This window comes from Pieris rapae, chromosome 9 (genome assembly GCF_905147795.1).
Source record: "Pieris rapae chromosome 9, ilPieRapa1.1, whole genome shotgun sequence".
Classification (NCBI taxonomy): Eukaryota; Metazoa; Arthropoda; class Insecta; order Lepidoptera; family Pieridae; genus Pieris; species Pieris rapae.
Genome location: NC_059517.1, coordinates 2,847,075 through 2,867,362, shown reverse-complemented (window position 1 = coordinate 2,867,362; position 20,288 = coordinate 2,847,075). Strand labels below are relative to the sequence as shown.

The following is a 20,288-nucleotide window of genomic DNA, read 5'->3' as shown; positions in this document are numbered from 1 at the left end:
AAATTGTCTACAGTTTTTTTTACAAATAACTGAGGTTTATATTTTGGTGTACCTTATAATATAAAATAATATTTTCATATGTAGGTAGCTATGTCAGATATTTTTACGTATTCTGAATGCAAACGAGAAGTGCCTTCGTTTATTGAACCCCGTCCTCCACTTATTACTAATCCGTTTATGAGACGCCGTCCACAAAAGGGCACTAATCTAATGGATTTATTTGAAGAAGAATCAACATTTGATGAACCGGAATTAGTGCAAGTATATTTGCGTTTAAAACCGTGTACCACCCCAAGCAATTTATACGAAGTTCGAGGTGATAGATATTTGATTACCTCTCTTGACACAACCACAGCGGGCCATGGACGAAAGACACAACACCATGTATCCAAAATGTACACTTTTTCACATATATTTCCTGAGAATATATCTCAAAAAGTAAGGCTATTTCTTAGTATATTTTTTTTACTTTTTTTACCATACTACACACTTAATAATTATAATTTACAGGAAATTTTCGATCATGTAGTAAAGGATAATTTAAAAAGATTACCAGAAGGTAGAAGTTTCACCTTGCTTACTTATGGTGCATCAGGTTCTGGGAAAACATACACACTTATGGGCACTGTGGCCTCTCCTGGCTTAGTGCCAAGGTCTTTAGAATATTTATTTAGTAATCTAGAAGTCCAGATGCAGCCAGTTTATAAGCCAGCTGAAGGAGGCTTTGATACTTTGAGTTATTCTTCTCAAGAATATGAGCTATTGGTAAGATTTAACATTGTCTATCACATGCTTCTCTCAATGTAATTCTTCCAATAACATATAAAATTTGTTTTATTCTAGTTTGTAAGGAGATTAAGAAAATTATCTGCCCCATTAAGAGATAAATATAGAAGAATGAGTTCTCAACTAAGAACAGATTTAAGGGGTAGTCATTTAGACTTATCAAAATCCAAGCATTATATTTGGGTAAGTATTTATAGTGTAATTTGAGAGTAAAACTTTGGATTGCATTAAATTAGCATGCTTTTTAGGTCTATTTTTAACCAGCCCCTTCTTCTCTAATGAATGAAGAATTCTAACATTGATGTATAATAATCTAGTTGAGATACATATACTTAAATTGATAAAAATGAAACATATAACCAATAATAATAATTTATTTCAAGTGTGTTTCACGGAAAAAGCTCATATCTAACTGCGCTAGTTACATAAACAAAATTAGTCAAATTTATCTGATGCTGAGCTAGGTGTGAACCTGTATTTCAGCATACAGCACCTAACCCCTTAAATATATCAGACAAAAACTCTAGCATCAAGTACATAACTCATTGGAAAACTTTTATGTTATAATTTACAATCTATTTAACAAGTAGTTATATTATGGTGTGGAGTGTTCACATGCTCTCCCTGTGAGTAAGGTGAGAGGGTGTATGTGTTTGTGTGGGAGAGTGTGTTAAATACTATATTACCCAAATAAGTAAAAAAGAGCAGGAATATGACACACCTTCTATATTTAATCATTACAATAGATGTCCAGACTTCCTTGTGCTCTGCTGCTGCTACTGTTTGCAACTTGTGCAAATTCGAAAGACAATTATGAATAATATTTGTCTTTACTTTAGTAATAAATTTATTGTAATTTTCCAGGTTTCCTTTATTGAAATATACAATGAAGGTATATATGACTTACTGTCTGGGGGAACTGATCGTAGAGCAGCAAAACTTGTCATTCGGGAAGATTCAAGTGGAAATGTATATGTAAAGGTTAGATATTTCAATTTTAATGATTATCTTAATATATATATTTCTTGTGTGCGTGTGTATGTGACTGAACTCCTCCTAAACGACTGGACCGATTTAGACGAATTTTTTTGTGTGCGTTCAAGGGGATCTGGGAATGGTTTAGATTCACAATTTTGTCCGCTGGACAATGTTTTTTTAATTAATTTTCAATTTATTAGTTGTTGTTGATTTTGGAATGTTTTACATTGGATCCGACAGACGGCGCTACCATCGCAGTGTCAAATTTTAAATAATATTCGAATTTTAATTTTAGTCTGTCCCGAAATTAAAAAAAGTTTTGTTATCATTGTGTAATATCGTGTGTGACCATGTGCTGGATCGTTAGATATTGTCATAACATTTGAATAATAATTTTCATCAAAATGGCTTATTAAAAAATTGAAATTTTGAAATTAAAGACGTGTAGACAGGAAAACGTCTGTCGGATCCGCTAGTTTTAATATAATATTCGAATTAACAGTGTATGATATCTATAACTGTTTTCTGGGCACAGGGGGCCACACAAGCATTTGTCCGCTCCGGTGAGGAAGCATATGATGTAATGGTAGCTGGAAAACATAATTTACAAGTTGCGGCGACTGGTGTACACGCACAATCATCGCGCTCACACTGCATTTTCACCATTACTATGCTTACTGAAAATGGTTTGATTGAGTTTTTATTTTAGTAATTATGTAAGTGAGATCTGTGTTGGCATGATGGCTCAGCATAGCATGAAAACCTTATAACCGTAAGATTGATCAAATTACAGCTGTGCAATATTGGCCTCTCTCTTTCTCAACACTTCCTTGTAAGGTGAAGACTTTGCCAGGGAAAGCCAAGCTTTATAGCCAAAAGTTGATGGTGTCACAAGCTCAGATGGCTGATCACCTAATGCCTATTAAAAAATAAATAAATTAGTGGCGCTACAACCTCTTTAGGTCCTGGCCTCAGATTTTTTAATCTGTTTCATGATAATTTTTAAATCTAATAGGCAAGTAGGTGATCAGCCTCCAGTGTCTGACACATGTCGTCGACTTTTTGGGTCAAGAGACAAGACATGTTAGTTTCATCATGATGTTTTCCTTCACCGTTCGAGCAAATGTTAAATGCGCACATAGAAAGAAATTCCATTGGTGCTCAGCCGGGTTTGAACCTACGACCTCAGGTATGAGAGTCGCACGCTGAAGCCACTAGGTCAATACTGCTATATATACAATGCCTATTAAGAAAAATTAATGATCATGAACAGATACAAATCTAAGGCCTACACTAGTAATTAACTATTTGTCTATGAATATTATCTTAAAGTAACACCATAATAAATATAGTTTGTTATAATGAAGATTTTAATGTGACAATTGACATATTTCTACCATGACCACTATTAGAAAGACTATACTACTCTATGTATTTATCATGGTTTTTCCTTTTTTAAATTTACCATCCCATAACTACCTAGATGGCAATATCGTGACGTCATGCGTACGTCTATGCGACTTGGCGGGAAGCGAGCGAGCGCGTCGTACGCGTAACACGGGAGCTCGTATGCAGGAGTCACGTGCGATTAATACGTCATTGCACGTCCTGGAGAGATGTCTCCACTCTCTTCGACGGAAGCAGACTGCTGCTAACCGCGCTGTAGTACCTTATCGGTAATATTTAAACCTTTAACTGTTTCTTATAGAATAAAAACATTTAACATATATTTTATAGAAATGTTTATTCTCAAAGCACATATTTAGATCTGTAGTCTAACATACTTTTAATAGTAAAGATAGATTGTTAGACATGACTTTTATGACATCACGAATTTCAATAATTCGTCAAGACTTTCAGAACTCTCAAGTTCTTTTTTACGCAATGGTGTTTTAATACTTGTAATTGAAGTTATACATCTTTTGGAGCGTTAGAGAAAAATATGAGGGTAATTTTTTAAATGCGCGCGCACCGTCACAAAAATCCGACACCCTGAAGTTAGCATTATTTAATCTGATAATGCGTTTTAGTAAAACATTAAATGTATTAAATACCTTTTGTCTATTGTTAGTATAGTTAAAAGATTTTTATCTTGTTACGCCAAAGAAGTATAATTTCATACTCGTATACATAAGTACGTATTTTTAAATATCTAATACATTTAATATATCGCTAAACACCTCGTGACAATGTTATTCACACTTTACTGCTTAGCCATAGAGTGAACTATGATAATAAAACTATATAATATATAAACATTTCAGTGAGTCGAAATTAACCCGTCTCCTTGGCGCGGGTCTATCGGGAACTCGCGGAGAATCGGTCACAATGGTTGTCACGCTTAACCCTTCACCCGAATACGCTCAGGAGACGAGACACGTGCTACAATTGGCCGCTGTTGCTAAGGATTTACGTAAGTTATTTGATATTCACAGCCATGTAGTACAATAAATTGTTTGGACTAAAATATTTGTAAAACAAAATTATAGCTGTTATTTATTTAATTGGACCCGGATGACCGAGCTTTGCTCGGTATTTTTTATTTTTATAAATTGTGTTTTTTGTAAATTATATTTGAGTACGAATTACATACTAATAAAATGATGAAATATGAATAATATTTTTCGATCTTACCGACAGAATAATAAAAAAAATTGAACTGGTTTTTTTAAAGTTATTAATTTAAAGAAAAAAAATCATAAGTGTGATAAAACACGAATAAAATGAAATTTTCTAGAAATATTTCCTGGCTAGATCGATTTATCGCCCCCGAAAGCCCCCTTATACTAAATTTCATGAAAATCGTTGGAGCCGATTCCGAGAGTCCAATTACATATATATATATACAAGAATTGCTCGTTTAAAGATATAAGATATGTCTACCCACTTCCACCACGGCTGGTCCTCGGAAGATCAAGGTCATCACCCTTTAACAAGAATAAAAAACAAAAGGAATGAAAAGAAGTTATACACAGCAACACTAAATACCACAGCCTTACGAACGCCAGAATCTCTATTAGAACTTGAAGAAGCATTAAAGGGTTGCTAGATACGAGTTCAAAGGAAATTGTTAGAGGAGGCCTTTGCCAAGAGGCACACTGAACTAAGAGATATTTTATAAATAAACAGACATTACTATACAAAGAAATAAGAAAGCCGTTCAGGATAAGAGGCTTATTTATTTATTTTATACCTACCCACTATTCGGCAATGAAAAAAAGTATGAAATACCTAAAAATACATTTTAACAAAAGAACCAATGCCAATCAAGGGTGGACTTTAAGAATGGAATCGATACATACTACAGTATATATATATAAGCTAAATAATACCGAATTCTCGATCTAATTTCATAAAAAAAATATGCAATCAAAATACACTGACAAACCTTTATGTCATAAAAAAAACACCATATTGAAAAATATTTGTTTACACCTTAAGTATATTTTTTCCTCCTATTACTGTTTGTATTTACTTTGTTTCAGAAATAAACAACACAGTTATCGATTACCCAAGCTCACTTGAGAGTAGCACTCAGGACTTGAATAACAGTGGATTTGCCGAGTTGATGAAGCTTCGGTCCTGCAATGAAAGACTCAACTTTGAATTATTACAGTGAGTATAGTCATAGTGCCAGTCGCCTACAGTACTACAAATGTATGAAGACAATCATGCTGCGATCTGATATGTATTTTAGACATTGATATAGCCTATGTTACTCGACGAAATACTTGTTATAGTGGAATCTGTTTTTTAAATCGGATCAGTAGTTTTTAGTGTATTTGTTACAAACATGCAAAAAAACTAAAAACCTTTTTCTGACATTACAATAATAATTTAAAAGTATTCTTCAATTGCACTCTTCATTTCTTAAGGCTGTGTTAGTAGCGCCGCACAACTTATAATATAAAAAATAATTTATAGTTTGATAAAAGTAATATTTCATCTATTAGAAAGTTTACTTATAGTATATTATATTTAATTATAACAGTGTATTACTTTATAAATGAGAAATATTTGAAAATTCAATAAATATATATAAATTAATAACATAAATAGAAATTAGTATACAAAACGTAATTAATTGTAAAACTCATACAATAGTTTGAATAACAGCGCTATGATATTTTTTGATGTATTTGTATGTGTTTGTCCATGTTTTGATAAAATAAATAAATATTTGTCAATTTAAAAGGAAAAAAACCGATTTCAGTCCGACCTTAGTCAGCGGGAACATTGAATTTTATTATATAATTAATCATAATTACTAAGAATATCTACAAATCTTATTGAATTATTGTATCACAATAAAAAATATGTTTATATGTTAATATATATTTTTCAGATGTCAAAACTATAATAAAAAATTGACAGCTTTGATAGATGAAAAACAGGCAGAAAATGCAGTCAATACGCAGGACTTGGTGAATACGGCCTATCAGACCAGTCGGCAGTTCTATGAGCCACAAATAGAAGCGCTTAATAGAGAGGTATTTTAATAAATGACCACATACCGAACATCTCTTGAGCCCTCTAGCATCGAGTGTCCATGGGCGGCGGTGTCACTTAACATCAGGTTCCTGCCCGTTTGACCCTGTTCTATAAAAAAAAGTATTCATACATAATAATAATAATAGCCTTTATTTCCAAAAAAACTTTAAAATTTTGGAATAATCTTTTAGTTAGGTTTTGGTTTGTCCACGGTTGGACATAGGCCTCCTCCATCCGGTTGCAATCGTAACCCCGGCGATGATGTCATCTGCTCTGCTACGTCGGCGCGGGCGCCCCTTTTGTCCCCTTTTGCCCACCGCCATTTCAGGCGGCACACCATTTTAGCCTATTATTTTTGTTCTTTGTCGTGTCGTTCTTTATCCTGTTTCTGAGACTTAAGCCTATCAGGCTTCTTTCGGATTCCATAATTCGTACATAATCAGACCAATAGTAGTATTTTGAGAAAAAAATAATCTTTAAGACAAGTTAAGTTCTTAACACAGTGTAAATTTCACAGAATGAGATAAAACACTATTGATTTGCATTCAAATCTTAAATCACTTATTAGTCTGAAGTTAGGCTAGATCTTAATGTCCTTAGTGAAGACACATGTATAATATATTATTGTATTAATTGTAAGTTTTGTTTTAAAATGGTTAATTTTTGAATTTATTATAGATAGAGGAATTGAGAAAAGAATATGAGGAAGTGATAAGTGATTTGAAGGAACAAATGGCCAGGGGCTCGAAAGGACACAAGGTAATTTATTTAAAAGAAATTGGTTTAAAAATAAATAATGCAAATATAATAATAAAAAATTCTAACTCTATTTAGGATACTACATAGTTTTTTTTTTATTTCAGATTGATCAACTTATGACTGAAATTGCTACATTAAAGGTATTTACAAAGCATTCAAGCTAAAATATAATTTTGTTTAATATTTATAATTAAAACAAATTAGTTAAAAAGCAAAATTGGTGGAAGCAATTAATTTCTACATTTGACATTACATAACCAATCTACTGAAAAATAGTTGTAATTTAAGTTTATAAAAATTGTATGGATAACGGAAATAAATGGTTTTCCAGCAGTTCATACATATAAAACGTTTTTTATAGGAAAAATTAACGGCCGAAAAGCTAGCACGTGCAAGAGCCGAAGAAGAAATACAGCATTTACGAGCCTGTATTGAAGAGAGAGATGGTAATAAAATATTCAATTAGTGCTACAATCTAAATAAATAAAACCAGTTTTATATTTTATTGATATACATATAATATATACCAATGTTTACAGGAAATGACGAAGTATCAAACAACGATAACATATCCATAATTGAGTCCGATAGTGAAGAGGAACATGACGAATTGTGCAATGAGAGTCTCGAACCGACATTTAAAAAAGAAGAAATTAATAGGACTAGATTACTTCGACAGAGTCTGGTAATTGATGACGATAATGGAACGGACAATGTATCAGATTTAGATGATGACACATTGAAAGATGATAGTGTCGATTCAAGTGATAATGTAATGACTACATGTAAAAAAAATACATGTCATGATTTGGAAAATGAAGAATGCAATTTGGACCTTGTCAGTTTTAAATTGGGTACCAAGGGCTCTTTCTTTTTTAATGAAGATAATGTAATTTCTGAGAAAACAGATGTGAGGGATTGTGTCACTTCAAATGACCAATCAAATAAAGCAATTGAATCTTCCATAGATGAAGGCTTTCAGTGTGACAGTGAGGTTGATGATGTACCGGAAAACCTAGTTAAGAAAAATATTTCCAATGCCAAAAAAGTATCAGACTTAATATATTATAATAGTAGAAATGATTCATTAGCTCAGTTTGAACAATTCGAAATGGAATCAAATAATTGCAATCCTGTAGAATCAGAGTCGCCAAATGAATTTGGTAAAAATTTACCCAGTAGCACTAAAGGTTTCTTTTATGATAGCGAAACACATTCTGAAAAGGTCATAAAAAATATAAATGATGAGAGTTCCCCACCTATCGTTCAGGATGACGTGAATGACAATTATGAGCCCAGTATGATTAAAAAGCTTTTGAAAAAGAAATTTGTTGCACTACATGAAAATCCCGAGCATTTCGATGCAAACGAAGGTACACTAAAAGAGAACAAAGAAACCGAATTCAAAGAAAGTTTCGACTGTATAATTCCAGAACATACGTTTGAAACTTCTCATGCATCTGTTGATTTATTTGAATCACCACGTCCAGGGAATACAGAAATTGTTCTCAGCGATAAGAATAACATGCCTAAAGAAAATGTTGAATCATTAGAAATCCCTAAAAATTTACAACAAGAGAAATCTCAAGAGTCAAGTATGAGTAAAACTATCAGTAGCTTTTCCCCTTCAGATAAGGATAACATAAATGATAAAAGCATAGCTGACAACAATATCGTAGACAACATACGAAAACTGAGTATTGACTATGTTTCTCACATTGGGGAAGTTACAGCGAATGATAGTATAAAAGAAATTATTGTTATCGAAACAGACGAAAAGGAAATAAAAGATCGCCCATCCCTTTCAAAGTTAATCGAAACTTCGACTAAACCACACTTTCTAGAAGATGAAATAAAAATAGAATCACATACTTCAATTAATGACGCAACATTAAATGTTAAGTGTTCATTACCTGAACCATGCGATTTGTTTAAAGTACCATTACCATTAAATAATAATACCAAATTGGAGAAGGTAAAAGAACATTCAAAATATACCAGTGATGTTAACGAAAAGACATCAAATGACATATCAATTGCAAATGTGTCTATTAACAATACTTTAGATGCATTTGAGGAAATTTACAAGAATATCACCCTGCCACGTGTGACCGAATTTGATTTGTTGGTATCCACCGCTGAAGAAAAAGCTCCTCCTCCACCGGAGACTGAAAAAAAATATAATTTAAGACAAAAATCTAAGAAAACCAAAACTCAACAAATTAAAGAAGAAACACTTCAGTTAGAAAATAATAAAAATGATCAGGAAGAGATTGAAAAATTTACAGTCAACGATGAAGTACTGATTGAAAGTCAAGCAAAATGTGAATCAAAGCCAAAACGAAATCTAAGACTGCGCCGGCGCAAAGACGACGGTGAAATAAAATTAAAGGATATAGCCAATTTGCAAGCTGAATTTAGTGACGTCACTATGAATTTGCCTGCGCCAACTAAACTGGTAGAAGATATTCCTTCGCCTACAAAGGATGATGAAGAAAATATATCTCCAATACTAGGCATACAAAGCTGTCCATCCAAATCGTAAGTTATTTTTATTAATATCATTTGGTTATTTCTTTTGTAGAAAAGCATGTATAGAGTACAACAAACAAATACTATATTATGTTAGACAATACCACCAAATCTGTGAGTCATCCTTATTGTGATTCCGTTCCTTCATAACATGATTCCAGAACATGAGAACGGAATATTAATTATTATGTCAAGCTTTTAACACATTCATACTCATTATCGATTGGTCACGCCTGTTGTAGAAGTTTTATTGTCTACGTAGTTACCAACTATTAAAATGAAAGGACCAAAAGCACAATAAAGCCTTTAAATAAATAAACTTTTAAATCAACGATTTAAAATTACTTTCTAGTGTAACTCGCAGCCGAAGAAAACTGTTTACTCCAAGAGCAGAGGCACTTGAGGAATGTCCACAGACTGTTGACGGTGGTGAGCAAATTCGCGTTCCGCGACCGTCCTACCACCGACCAAGAGCTCGTAGAAAGCTTTGAAAAATCTACAACATTCTTACCTTGTTTGATACAGATAACCATTTGAAGTCAATTATGTTAATTTTACGTACTGTACAAGACCCGACAAATGCAGATTTTTTTTTGTAGAATTAAAGCTATTTTTTATTATGACATGCAATTGTGTACAAGAAACTAGTTGCATATGTGTACTTTTAATTTATGGCGAGGTATGCTTCTTTGATTATCTATATATTATTATCAATAAATAAATAATGTTATATTCTATTTTGTTTTATTTAAAAAAACGTGTAGCACTTGGGGACTGGTATATTAAGGTGTCTGCAGTTAGGCCATGGAATTCACTTCCCGTCCCTATTCGCTTAGGGAAGTTATTATTTCCTTTCTTGCCATTACAATATGTTGATAAATACTAATTGGCCATTACATCACATCTTTTCTTTTTTTCACATTTGAATTTGGACCACGTATTTTCGTGTACATTATTAAATTACAATATAGAAAGTGGTGTAAAAGAAAATAAGATTGCAGTAAACGCCTTGCACAAAGTTTGGAGCCGTCAGATATATTCGCCTCTTCTGTCGATGACAAAAAAGATCGAGGTGACAATTTTTTATTTTTTGCTAAGACTTATAATTATAAATAAATATGTAGGTATATTAATCACTACTTAATTTAAAAAAAAATCATTTTCATTTGTAACAGAACTTATGGCTGTACTATTTTAAGTATAGGTATGTAGCGTATCGTAGATACGCACTAAAATGTACATACTATATGGTATAGTATTTTCTATACGATTTTGATGTATGTGGCAATATAAATACAGGACACTTAGAAAAGAAGAAAACAGACGTCACTCAGAACAGACTTTTAAGATGAGTGAACATGTATTTTTCCTATGAGCCTTTCTATAAGAATATAAATTAATTACCGTTGTTTGTGAAGAAATATATACATTTAACAAAGATAAAAATGGGTTGTGATTTATAAAAATATAGAACATCCCATAAATGGTGACCCCGACGTGATAGGATCCCATAAATGGTGACCCCGACGTGATCCATAAATGGTGACCCCGACGTGATGCATAAATGGTGACCCCGACGTGATGCATAAATGGTGACCCTCACAAACAGGATGATGCTGGTGTCTTTTCCAAAATTCCTGAGGAGCATGCTGAGCACCTTCGCTCATTGTTCCGAAGATTTTCAGAATATGGCATCATCGTTAATTCATCGAAGTGCATATTTGGCACCAAGGAGGACTGTTCACAGTATGAAGCGATCCAACATTTTCGACATTCTCGAAGCATAATCTGCCACTATTTATACGGACCATAAGCATTTTTGCCAGCGCCAAGAAAAACTTACCCCGGTACAACTCAATCAGCTTTCATTTATTTCTCAATTCACTACTGATATCAGACACGTAAATGGAAAAGAAGATGTAGTTGTTGACGCGATGTCATGCATAGAGACAATATCGATTGAAAAAGATTATGAAGCTCTTTTAAAGTCCAAAGAGTCTGATCCAGAGCTCTCTACCATCTTAGTTTCAACTTTCTAAGGATAATATTCCTGGAACACATCTCTCTATTATTTGTGACATATCAACTGAAAAAACGCGTCCCTATTTAACACCTTCTGTTCGCCGCGCTGTTTTTGACTAGTTTCACAACTTGAAATTACGCGACACGTTTCGGCGCCAACAGGATAATTTAATTTGCCATCTGGTCGATTTTTGCATGTACACATTGACATCGTTGGACCTCCACCTTTCAGTAACGGTTACCTTTAACTCCTCACAGCTATAGATAGTGACCAGGTAGGCTGAAGCTTGGCCTATGCATTTTATCACCGCTGAGGAAGTAGCTGAAATGGATTCCACGCTTCGGTGTCCTAGCTGTTTTGACAACCGACCAGGGCACGCAGTTCGACTCGGATCACTTCCATCGTCTGATGTTATGGTTTGCCACAAGGCGTAAAAGAACTACTTCTTATAATCCCTGCGCAAACGGCATGATTGAGCGAGTTCACCGGCAGCTTAAAGCCGCCCTAACTTGCCACGATGACACGTGGACTAGAGCGTTGCCATTGGTATTGCTGGGTATGCGGTCAGCCGTTAAGGAAGACCTGAACTGCTCAGTTGCAGAAATGACATTACGTCTACCAGGACAACTCCTTGTCCCAGATGAACAGCCAACTTTCGCAATGGAAAACCAGGCTGATTTCGTTGTACCTCTTCGACGGAAAATGGCTAAAGTACAATCAACACCAGCATCGCGACATGGCAACAAACGACGCTTCGTATTTAAAGCTACCTGGAGCGACTTTGTAAAGTAAAATTTTTGTTGTGTAATTTTTTAAGCACCTTTTATTTTATTGTTACATACTATCATCATATGTCTACTTAGCTTTTCTGTCTCCGTAGGGGGGTGATGTAGCGTATCGTAGATACGCACTAAAATGTACATACTATATGGTATAGTATTTTCTATACGATTTTGATGTATGTGGCAATATAAATACAGGACACTTAGAAAAGAAGAAAACAGACGTCACTCAGAACAGACTTTTAAGATGAGTGAACATGTATTTTTCCTATGAGCCTTTCTATAAGAATATAAATTAATTACCGTTGTTTGTGAAGAAATATATACATTTAACAAAGATAAAAATGGGTTGTGATTTATAAAAATATAGAACATCCCATAGGTATAAGAGACGAAAACAAAAAAGCTTGAGGGTTGATCATTTCTTGAAAGGACTTTGGGATGCAAATTAAACTAGTGGTAGGGGAGCCCATGAAGCTGATTGGGGATTTACTCGGGCGTCATAGTGACGTATTGGGTTGCGAAACTCAGATAAGAAAAAATTGGTTGCCTGTAAAGTCGGTATACGGGCGAAAGTTTTACGTGACAACGACTTTGAGTGGTAAAATAATTTTAATGTGAATATTTATTCGTATAGTAGGAAGAAGGATGAAATAATAGTAACAATTTAAAACATTTATTTATACAAAGAATTATATTTAAAACATTAATTTATACAAAGAATCTCGCACTTAATTTCATATGTCTGTCTCTCTCGCTCTTAGGCGGGCTAACAATGCCCGAGTGGAAGGGACGCGTGCCTCTCACTCGCTCTCATTGTGAGCGCATAACGTGAGCGGAGCGTAACGCAGTTTCTTGAAGTGTCACCCGGCAAACCAATTTATAAGACGTTGTCACGTCAAAAAAATGTTATATGTATAATGTATACCTTTTCATTGGTGGGGGAGGGGCTATAGTTTAAAAAATACTGTGACAGAGCGCGACAGATATACGTATTTTTAATAACGTTAATCTAATTGTTTGCATGGTGGGGGTGGTCGCACTTAAGGGTTGAAAATGACAGAAAAACTTAATCGAGCGCGTAAGATTTTTTTAAGTGAATCTAAAAAAATTTTTTAGGCTCTAGGCCTTTTTCGCTCTCTCTCTCTCTCTTACTTACTACTACTATAGTTATTTCTTGAAGACTCAGTCTGTAGTCGCGATCAATTGTCAACTAATGTTATAATTACAACTGACATATGACAACTATTTGTACTTTTCGTAGAGTCTAGGTTATTTCTACTAATGTAAATAATAATTTGTTTAAATATATTATTATATTTCATTGGATACAAATTTCAAAGGCGACCTATATTATTATAGAATCTTATTCAAATTAATATCCTCCATTATTAGTGAACATTACAATGACAACAACTACAAAAGCGTCCGTGTCGCAAATTCTTCGCCACAAAGATGACTTGGGTGAAGATGATGACGAGCCGAAGAAGAAATCACGCGAAGATTGGCGGAAAGCTAAAGAGTTGGAAGAGGCGCGAAAAGCAGGAACAGCGCCTGCTGCAGTAGATGAGACAGGTACCTATTGTTTTATCCTTTTCTGAAAAAGATTTTTAACAATGCTAATTATGTGTTTACTTTAGGCAAGGACATAAACCCTCACATACCTCAATATATATCATCTGCTCCATGGTACTATGGAACAAGTGGACCAACACTTAAACATCAAAGACCTCAGGCTGATAGAGAAGGAAGTTTTACAAAGCTTGATACCTATTACAACAAGGGTGTTGATGTTGTAAGTAATATTATTAATAAAATTATTATATTGTTAATGACAGGAACTGACTGCTTAATTTTTTGTGTTCTTTGATCAGTATAATATCTGATTGCTTTTAACTTCACCGAGAACTTATCTGTTTAAGAACCAAAACAAACTGCTTAGAATATTAAGGAATGATGTTCATCTTTTTGCTAAAAAAACATTGAGCCCAGACAATCAAAGTCATTCATGTAAAGATGTAAAGATGAACATGCAGTTCATGTAATGATGAACATGCAGTTCATTTAATGATTTTAAATGGTTTAATTGTTTTATGAAGCTTGGGTAAATCTATTATAGCTCTTGGTGTTTGATTAAACTATTATAAATGAGTTATATGAAAAGGATTAATTGTAATGTTGTGTTGTAAACTTTTTTCTTATTGTGCAGTCAAAAGTTTCGACAAAATTCAGAAAAGGAGCTTGTGAAAATTGTGGAGCAATGACACATAAAAAAAAAGATTGTCTTGAAAGGCCAAGAAAGGTATCTATCTAATTTCTGTTTATTGTTGTTATAAATTAAATTGTATAGTCTTATTTGTATTGTTAAATTTTCAAAAGCTTATCTTTTTAGATTGGTGCAAAGTTCACAAGTGCAGGTATAGCATTAGATGAATTTAACCAACCAAACTTAAACTTAAGTTATGATGGCAAACGAGACAGGTGGAATGGATATGATCCATCAGAACACAAAGCCATAATTGAGGAATATCAAAAGGTTGAAGAGGCTAAGCGAGAAATGAGAGCCCAAAAATTGGAAGAAGGTAAATAAATTATTATCCATTATTTTATTAATTACTTACTTTAATAGTAACAGTCTAATTGTGGTTTCACATTCTTGTCTTGTTTGCAAAAGCCGATACATAATTTTACAGGAAAAAGGAAAATTTTATAATAGAATCTCATTATTTCAAAGTAAAGTAATATGAAATCATTATTATTTCAAATGTAATTAATAATTATGGCCAACTTTCTAGACCCTACAGCTGCTGAAGATGAAGATAATGATGGTGAAGATGAAGATAAATATGTTGATGAAGTGGATATGCCGGGTACAAAGGTAAATACAAGTCTATTTAGATTGAACAATAGTTGTAATTGGATAAAATTAGAGTGTAACAATCTATTTAGAGTGCTAATTTTCATAAGTGTAATGTGAAGTACAAGAAACATTGTGTATAACAAAAAACTTAGCAACTTAACAATTTGGCTGAGAGTTCATTGCTAGTTCTTTTTGTCCAGTCTACACCCTTTATTTGAGAACTGGCAGTAAATGTAAAGAAGCATTTAATACTATATATTTCGTTTTTCACGTTCATAAGTGTACATTATAATTATATATAAGTTCATAAGTGTACCTGTATGAATATATAATTTTGATTTTGATCTTTTTTCACTTAAATCAGGTTTATTACAACTAAGGCATTAGTCCGCTTAGGTAAACAATATCAGTTAAGTAGTTATTGATATATATTTATATATACATATATGGAGAGGTAATGTATAATATTCGCCGTTATGTATTTGAAGTTGGTTAATTTTTATAAAATCTTTTGACAGGTGGACTCAAAACAACGTATCACAGTACGAAATCTTCGTATACGTGAAGATACAGCGAAGTACCTTCGTAATTTAGACTTGAATTCAGCATACTATGATCCTAAAACTAGATCTATGAGAGATAACCCACACCCTGAAGCCGCAGAGTAAGTATAAATAGTTTAAACACAAGAGTGGATAATGATTTATGTATAATTTAAACCAATTGCATTGACCAAAGTCTAATCTAACATAACACTATTCTTATGATGATCTGTATATCAACACAGATATAAAGCGGTTGTAATTGAAATACGACTTAAGCTACTATTTATTTGTTTTATTGATAAATTTGAATATGATAGTATAAAAAAGTAGTAAATTTTTACATTATTTATCATTTTTGAATTTAAATTCGTGACCACCATTATGTCAATTTTTTAACGTACGAACGCTGCCGAAGGCCGATTGTGCCTCTTTGTCGGTCCTTCCGCGCTCTGGCTTGCAATGGAAGACTCATGGAACGGCTCAGAGCGAGGTAACGCCGCATGCGTCATGTTTTTCCGTGCGTGCAGCCGACTCCATTGAATTATAAGACGTCGTCGAGTCAAAAAATAAAAATGTGAGCCGTCACGGGACACCTGGCAGATGTGAAACATCGATATCATTTTTTTAAAAGTAATATGCAGAAAAGAACAGACTGTGATAGAAAATAAATATGTTATAATGATAAAATAAAATATTACGATTTTTTTCCAGATAACGATGACTATTTGTTGAATAAACATTATATTCATTAAATATTTTTAATGTGAAATTTACTACTGCATTTAGACTGTATATCATATAGTGTGGCGACGCGTCGCCACGGCATGCGTCGCCACGCCAGAAATCGTTTTTACGTGCGGCTATAGATGTTTCACATCAAAAAACTTGGTAAATGATATTTAAGGGTATTTTAATATATTTATAGAAGTGACTACGCAGGCGAGAACTTCGTCCGTCTGACAGGTGACACAGTGTCCCACGCCGCAGCTCAAGTGTTCGCGTGGGAAGCGCAGGCGGCGGGATTGGACGTGCATCTGTTGGCCGAACCAACTAAGTTGCAAATGCTGCAGAATGACTATCATCATAAGAAGGAAAGGTTTGAGGGGCAGGTGAGTGTATTTATATTGATACATGTGTTCTGTACTTACAGTTCGTCAACTATTTATCTTATACACTATTCTTAAACAACATTCGCTGTTATTCTTTGATACCGCTATATTGGACAAACGTCGCAAATATAACGTTTGTACAACCCCATCTTTTTCTAATTTTTCTCAACGATCGTTCTCTTTTCTGGGCTGTTACTTGTATAACAAACTCAACAAAACTCTTAATATATATGCTAAAACAAAAAAATGTGTAAAGCAAACAATTCATAAATTTTTAATTACTTTGAGCTATGATCAAACTGAAATTCTACTAGAAGTAATAAAATAATAATTTTCACATAATATGTTCTTGTCATGTCAAACACCCTTTAACACTCACTAACACACGCATGCATACCCTTCCTTACTATCACACACAAATACACACACACTCACATACACAATCCCTTACAAACTTCCTTTTTGTTATGTATATGACTTGCTATGGAATGGAAGCCTGGTTATCCATATTACAGGTTCTTACCTAGTTTGGAAACCAGTCTCCCAATACTGTCACTATATTATGAATTATTATTGTTAATGTTTAAGGGAGAAAAATAACTAAATTATTATTATTACTATCAAATTTCAATTTACTTTTAAATAAAAACTTAGCCGTTCTAAGAAGAGTGGTAGAGTGTCTTGCCAGTTATCTAGCCATTGAATTCAAATGTAATATTAAATGTTTGGTTCAAGGTTAAACAATCCGTTCTGGACAAATATGGCGGTGAGGAGCACTTAAAGGCACCCCCTAGAGAGTTACTTTTGGCTCAAACAGAAATCTTCACTCAGTATAACCGAGACGGTACACTTGTTACTGCATCTGAGAAACAGTGGCTGAAGTAAGTTTAATTATATTATTATTAGCTGCCATGCTTAGCTGTGGCACATTCCAACTGTTGATTTAAATAAATATTTAATTCTAATTGTATAGAGATAGATTCTAATTGTAATCAGAATTAGATGCAATTAAAGTTTGTAAATAAACAATGTAATTGGGAACGAATATTATTTCTCATATGACTGCGCCATTACTATTCCGGTTGTCAGCTAGTTTTCCCCGCTTCCGGCAGATGGCTATATACAGCTGATTGTTAAAAAAAAGGTTTTTCACGATCGCGGATATGTAGCTGATGCAAAAAATAGATCTTTTAACACAATCCTTGATGCGGATTATCATGCTAAAATTGCAGCTTGATTAAATAAATATAATATATAGAATAATTTAAAATCTCTATTTAATCTTTTGCAGGAGTCAATATGAAGAAGATGTTCTCATAAATAACCATACATCAGTTTGGGGATCGTATTGGAAGGATGGCCAGTGGGGATACAAGTGTTGCTATTCATTTATTAAGGTATGTCTATGTCGCAGGAAAGTAGTTAAATCACAGAGTTAATTGAATCTCTTGACAGTTAATAAAAGATCGATATTCAATTAAGTTGCTAAAGTTCCGTCAGAAAAGTGACTGAATCAAATGTTTAACGAGTTTCCTAAACGTTCCTAGGCAACAACACTAACCTAACCTAACCATTTATAATAAAACAAAACAAGGAATTTCGAAGCTCTCAGTCTTTCCCGATCACACTGAAATAATCATGGGGGTCGACAACATGTTTACAACTTCACTAAAGACCACGATATGAAACAAAAAGCCACTCTCACAATAAACCTACGTTTGCCAAAAGAAACTAAAAGAATCAGCTGTTGTCGTAACCGCCATTTTGTTTTACATTATTAATCAACATGCTGGCTCTTGATCAGACAGACAGTTAAACGTTTTCAACACTCCTTTATTTAAATCAGCTAGCTAGCGACTTGATTGAATATCAATCTTAAATTACTGTCTAGAGATTCAATTAGCTCTCTGATTTAACTACTATACTGCGATATCTATACTAGAGTGATACAGATTCGGATGGGCATAGTATTTAAAAAAAAGGGGTGAAATATTCTAATTGTGAAAGGTTTATGAAATCCAGTAGCATAGTACAACCCTTGATACAGGTTAGGCAACTTAGCACTGCTGTGACCTCAACTACCACGATGATACTTTTTCCGCACAGACTATTGCGCTATGTAATGCTATGAATAAATGGCAGAATATTTTTGCTTAAAGTTAAGGCATAGAAACAAAGAGGCTTTAAAAAGTAAAACAAAGACGAAGGTTTTATACAATAATATAATTTTCGTTAGTTCTCATGAATAGTTTATGTACAATTTAACAATCGCCATTTCATAAGTAATAATTATTAAAGTAATAATTGTTTATATACATCATAATTTTTTATTAATCAATTACATTCCAGATGTCTTATTGTGTGGGCGAAGCGGGCAAATCTGTTGTATTAGATGTACAAGATCCGAGTGCTTCAGATAAAAAAGGTAACCCTAAAATATGCAAGCAGGAAATGCATACATATTATATTTAATTTTGATTTTGTAAATTTGAGCTTATTCTTGTCTTAATTAGTATAAAAAATAAGTATAAATATTGACTGAACCAATAGAACAGTTCTCATTTGATAAATTATAAAAAACCTTTATTCATATATATATATATAAATTTTTTTTTAAAATCTTCTAATAATAATAATAACATTTTGCATCATTAGAGACACTTGAAATTTTCAATTCCAAATATATTTGTAAAATATAAATTGGAACAAACTATGCTATGTTCTTATTTCAAGGAAAAAATATTCCTTGTATTACAGCCGCGCCAAAAATAGAGAAATCTTCATCATCCAGCTCAGAGTCATCATCAGAATCAGAAGACGAAAAGAAAAGTAAGACAGAGAAGACAAGTAAGAAAAAGAAAAATAAGAAGAAAGCCAAGAAAAAGAAGAAGAAGACGCTTGAAAAAGAAAAGAAAACAGAGGATAAATTGAAGAAGGTTTGAATTTAAAATTATTAATAATACACTTTTACAAATGGACACCTAATTAAGCATTCATAGTTGCATAATCCTAAATAGCTTCATATTTTATTTAAAAGTACATAATTTCATAAAAATTATTTATTTACTCATCTTATTAACTTAGATACAAAAGGTATTCTAGTTATTAAATAATATATTTAGGTTACTCTTACATAATCTTTTCTATAATTATCCAACTTTATAATATTTAACAGGCTTTAGAAATGGAGGACCGAAATCAAAGGCATGCTGAATACTTATTATCCAAAGATGAAAGAAAGAGACCCTACAACAGTATGATTGAAGTAAAGGAGCCAACTCAAGAGGAAATGGAAGCATACATGATGAAGAGGAGAAGGGATGAAGATCCTATGAGCCAGTTTATGTCATAGATATCAGACAGTTACAATTGATCTGGTGTTGCATGTTGATTTTACTAATATATAATATTTAAAATTATATA

At 33.2% G+C, this 20,288-nt stretch overlaps 2 protein-coding genes across 2 annotated transcripts; both read left to right on the top strand.

Annotated features, from left to right (window-relative positions):
- The first annotated feature begins 5 nt into the window (after nucleotides 1-5).
- LOC110999747 (kinesin-like protein KIF15-B) lies at nucleotides 6-10,281 on the top strand. Its single transcript, XM_022268962.2, has 14 exons — nucleotides 6-438; nucleotides 511-765; nucleotides 844-969; nucleotides 1,651-1,767; nucleotides 2,300-2,450; nucleotides 3,248-3,440; nucleotides 4,029-4,177; nucleotides 5,250-5,379; nucleotides 6,110-6,254; nucleotides 6,934-7,014; nucleotides 7,119-7,154; nucleotides 7,376-7,460; nucleotides 7,554-9,555; nucleotides 9,899-10,281. Exons 1-14 carry the CDS (start codon nucleotides 91-93, stop codon nucleotides 10,035-10,037), a joined length of 3,957 nt encoding a protein of 1,318 aa, XP_022124654.2. The 5' UTR covers nucleotides 6-90; the 3' UTR covers nucleotides 10,038-10,281.
- A 3,330-nt stretch (nucleotides 10,282-13,611) lies between these two features.
- Nucleotides 13,612-20,234, top strand: LOC110999726 (pre-mRNA-splicing factor Slu7). The gene is made up of 12 exons (XM_022268934.2): nucleotides 13,612-13,926; nucleotides 13,992-14,146; nucleotides 14,561-14,653; nucleotides 14,744-14,933; nucleotides 15,147-15,229; nucleotides 15,730-15,875; nucleotides 16,682-16,865; nucleotides 17,601-17,746; nucleotides 18,157-18,262; nucleotides 19,215-19,290; nucleotides 19,623-19,801; nucleotides 20,041-20,234. Exons 1-12 carry the CDS (start codon nucleotides 13,758-13,760, stop codon nucleotides 20,215-20,217), a joined length of 1,704 nt encoding a protein of 567 aa, XP_022124626.2. The 5' UTR covers nucleotides 13,612-13,757; the 3' UTR covers nucleotides 20,218-20,234.
- Nucleotides 20,235-20,288: the final 54 nt, after the last annotated feature.

What these genes read in the sequence shown, in the direction of transcription:
- LOC110999747 (XM_022268962.2), top strand. Translation starts at nt 91, where the DNA reads ATGTCAGATATTTTTACGTATTCTGAATGCAAACGAGAAGTGCCTTCG. An exon ending in CTGAGAATATATCTCAAAAA is followed by an intron (nt 439 to 510) that starts GTAAGGCTATTT and finishes TATAATTTACAG; the next exon opens with GAAATTTTCGATCATGTAGT. An exon ending in CGCTGTTGCTAAGGATTTAC is followed by an intron (nt 4,178 to 5,249) that starts GTAAGTTATTTG and finishes ACTTTGTTTCAG; the next exon opens with AAATAAACAACACAGTTATC.
- LOC110999726 (XM_022268934.2), top strand. Translation starts at nt 13,758, where the DNA reads ATGACAACAACTACAAAAGCGTCCGTGTCGCAAATTCTTCGCCACAAA. An exon ending in TGCTGCAGTAGATGAGACAG is followed by an intron (nt 13,927 to 13,991) that starts GTACCTATTGTT and finishes TGTTTACTTTAG; the next exon opens with GCAAGGACATAAACCCTCAC. An exon ending in GAGTGCTTCAGATAAAAAAG is followed by an intron (nt 19,291 to 19,622) that starts GTAACCCTAAAA and finishes CTTGTATTACAG; the next exon opens with CCGCGCCAAAAATAGAGAAA.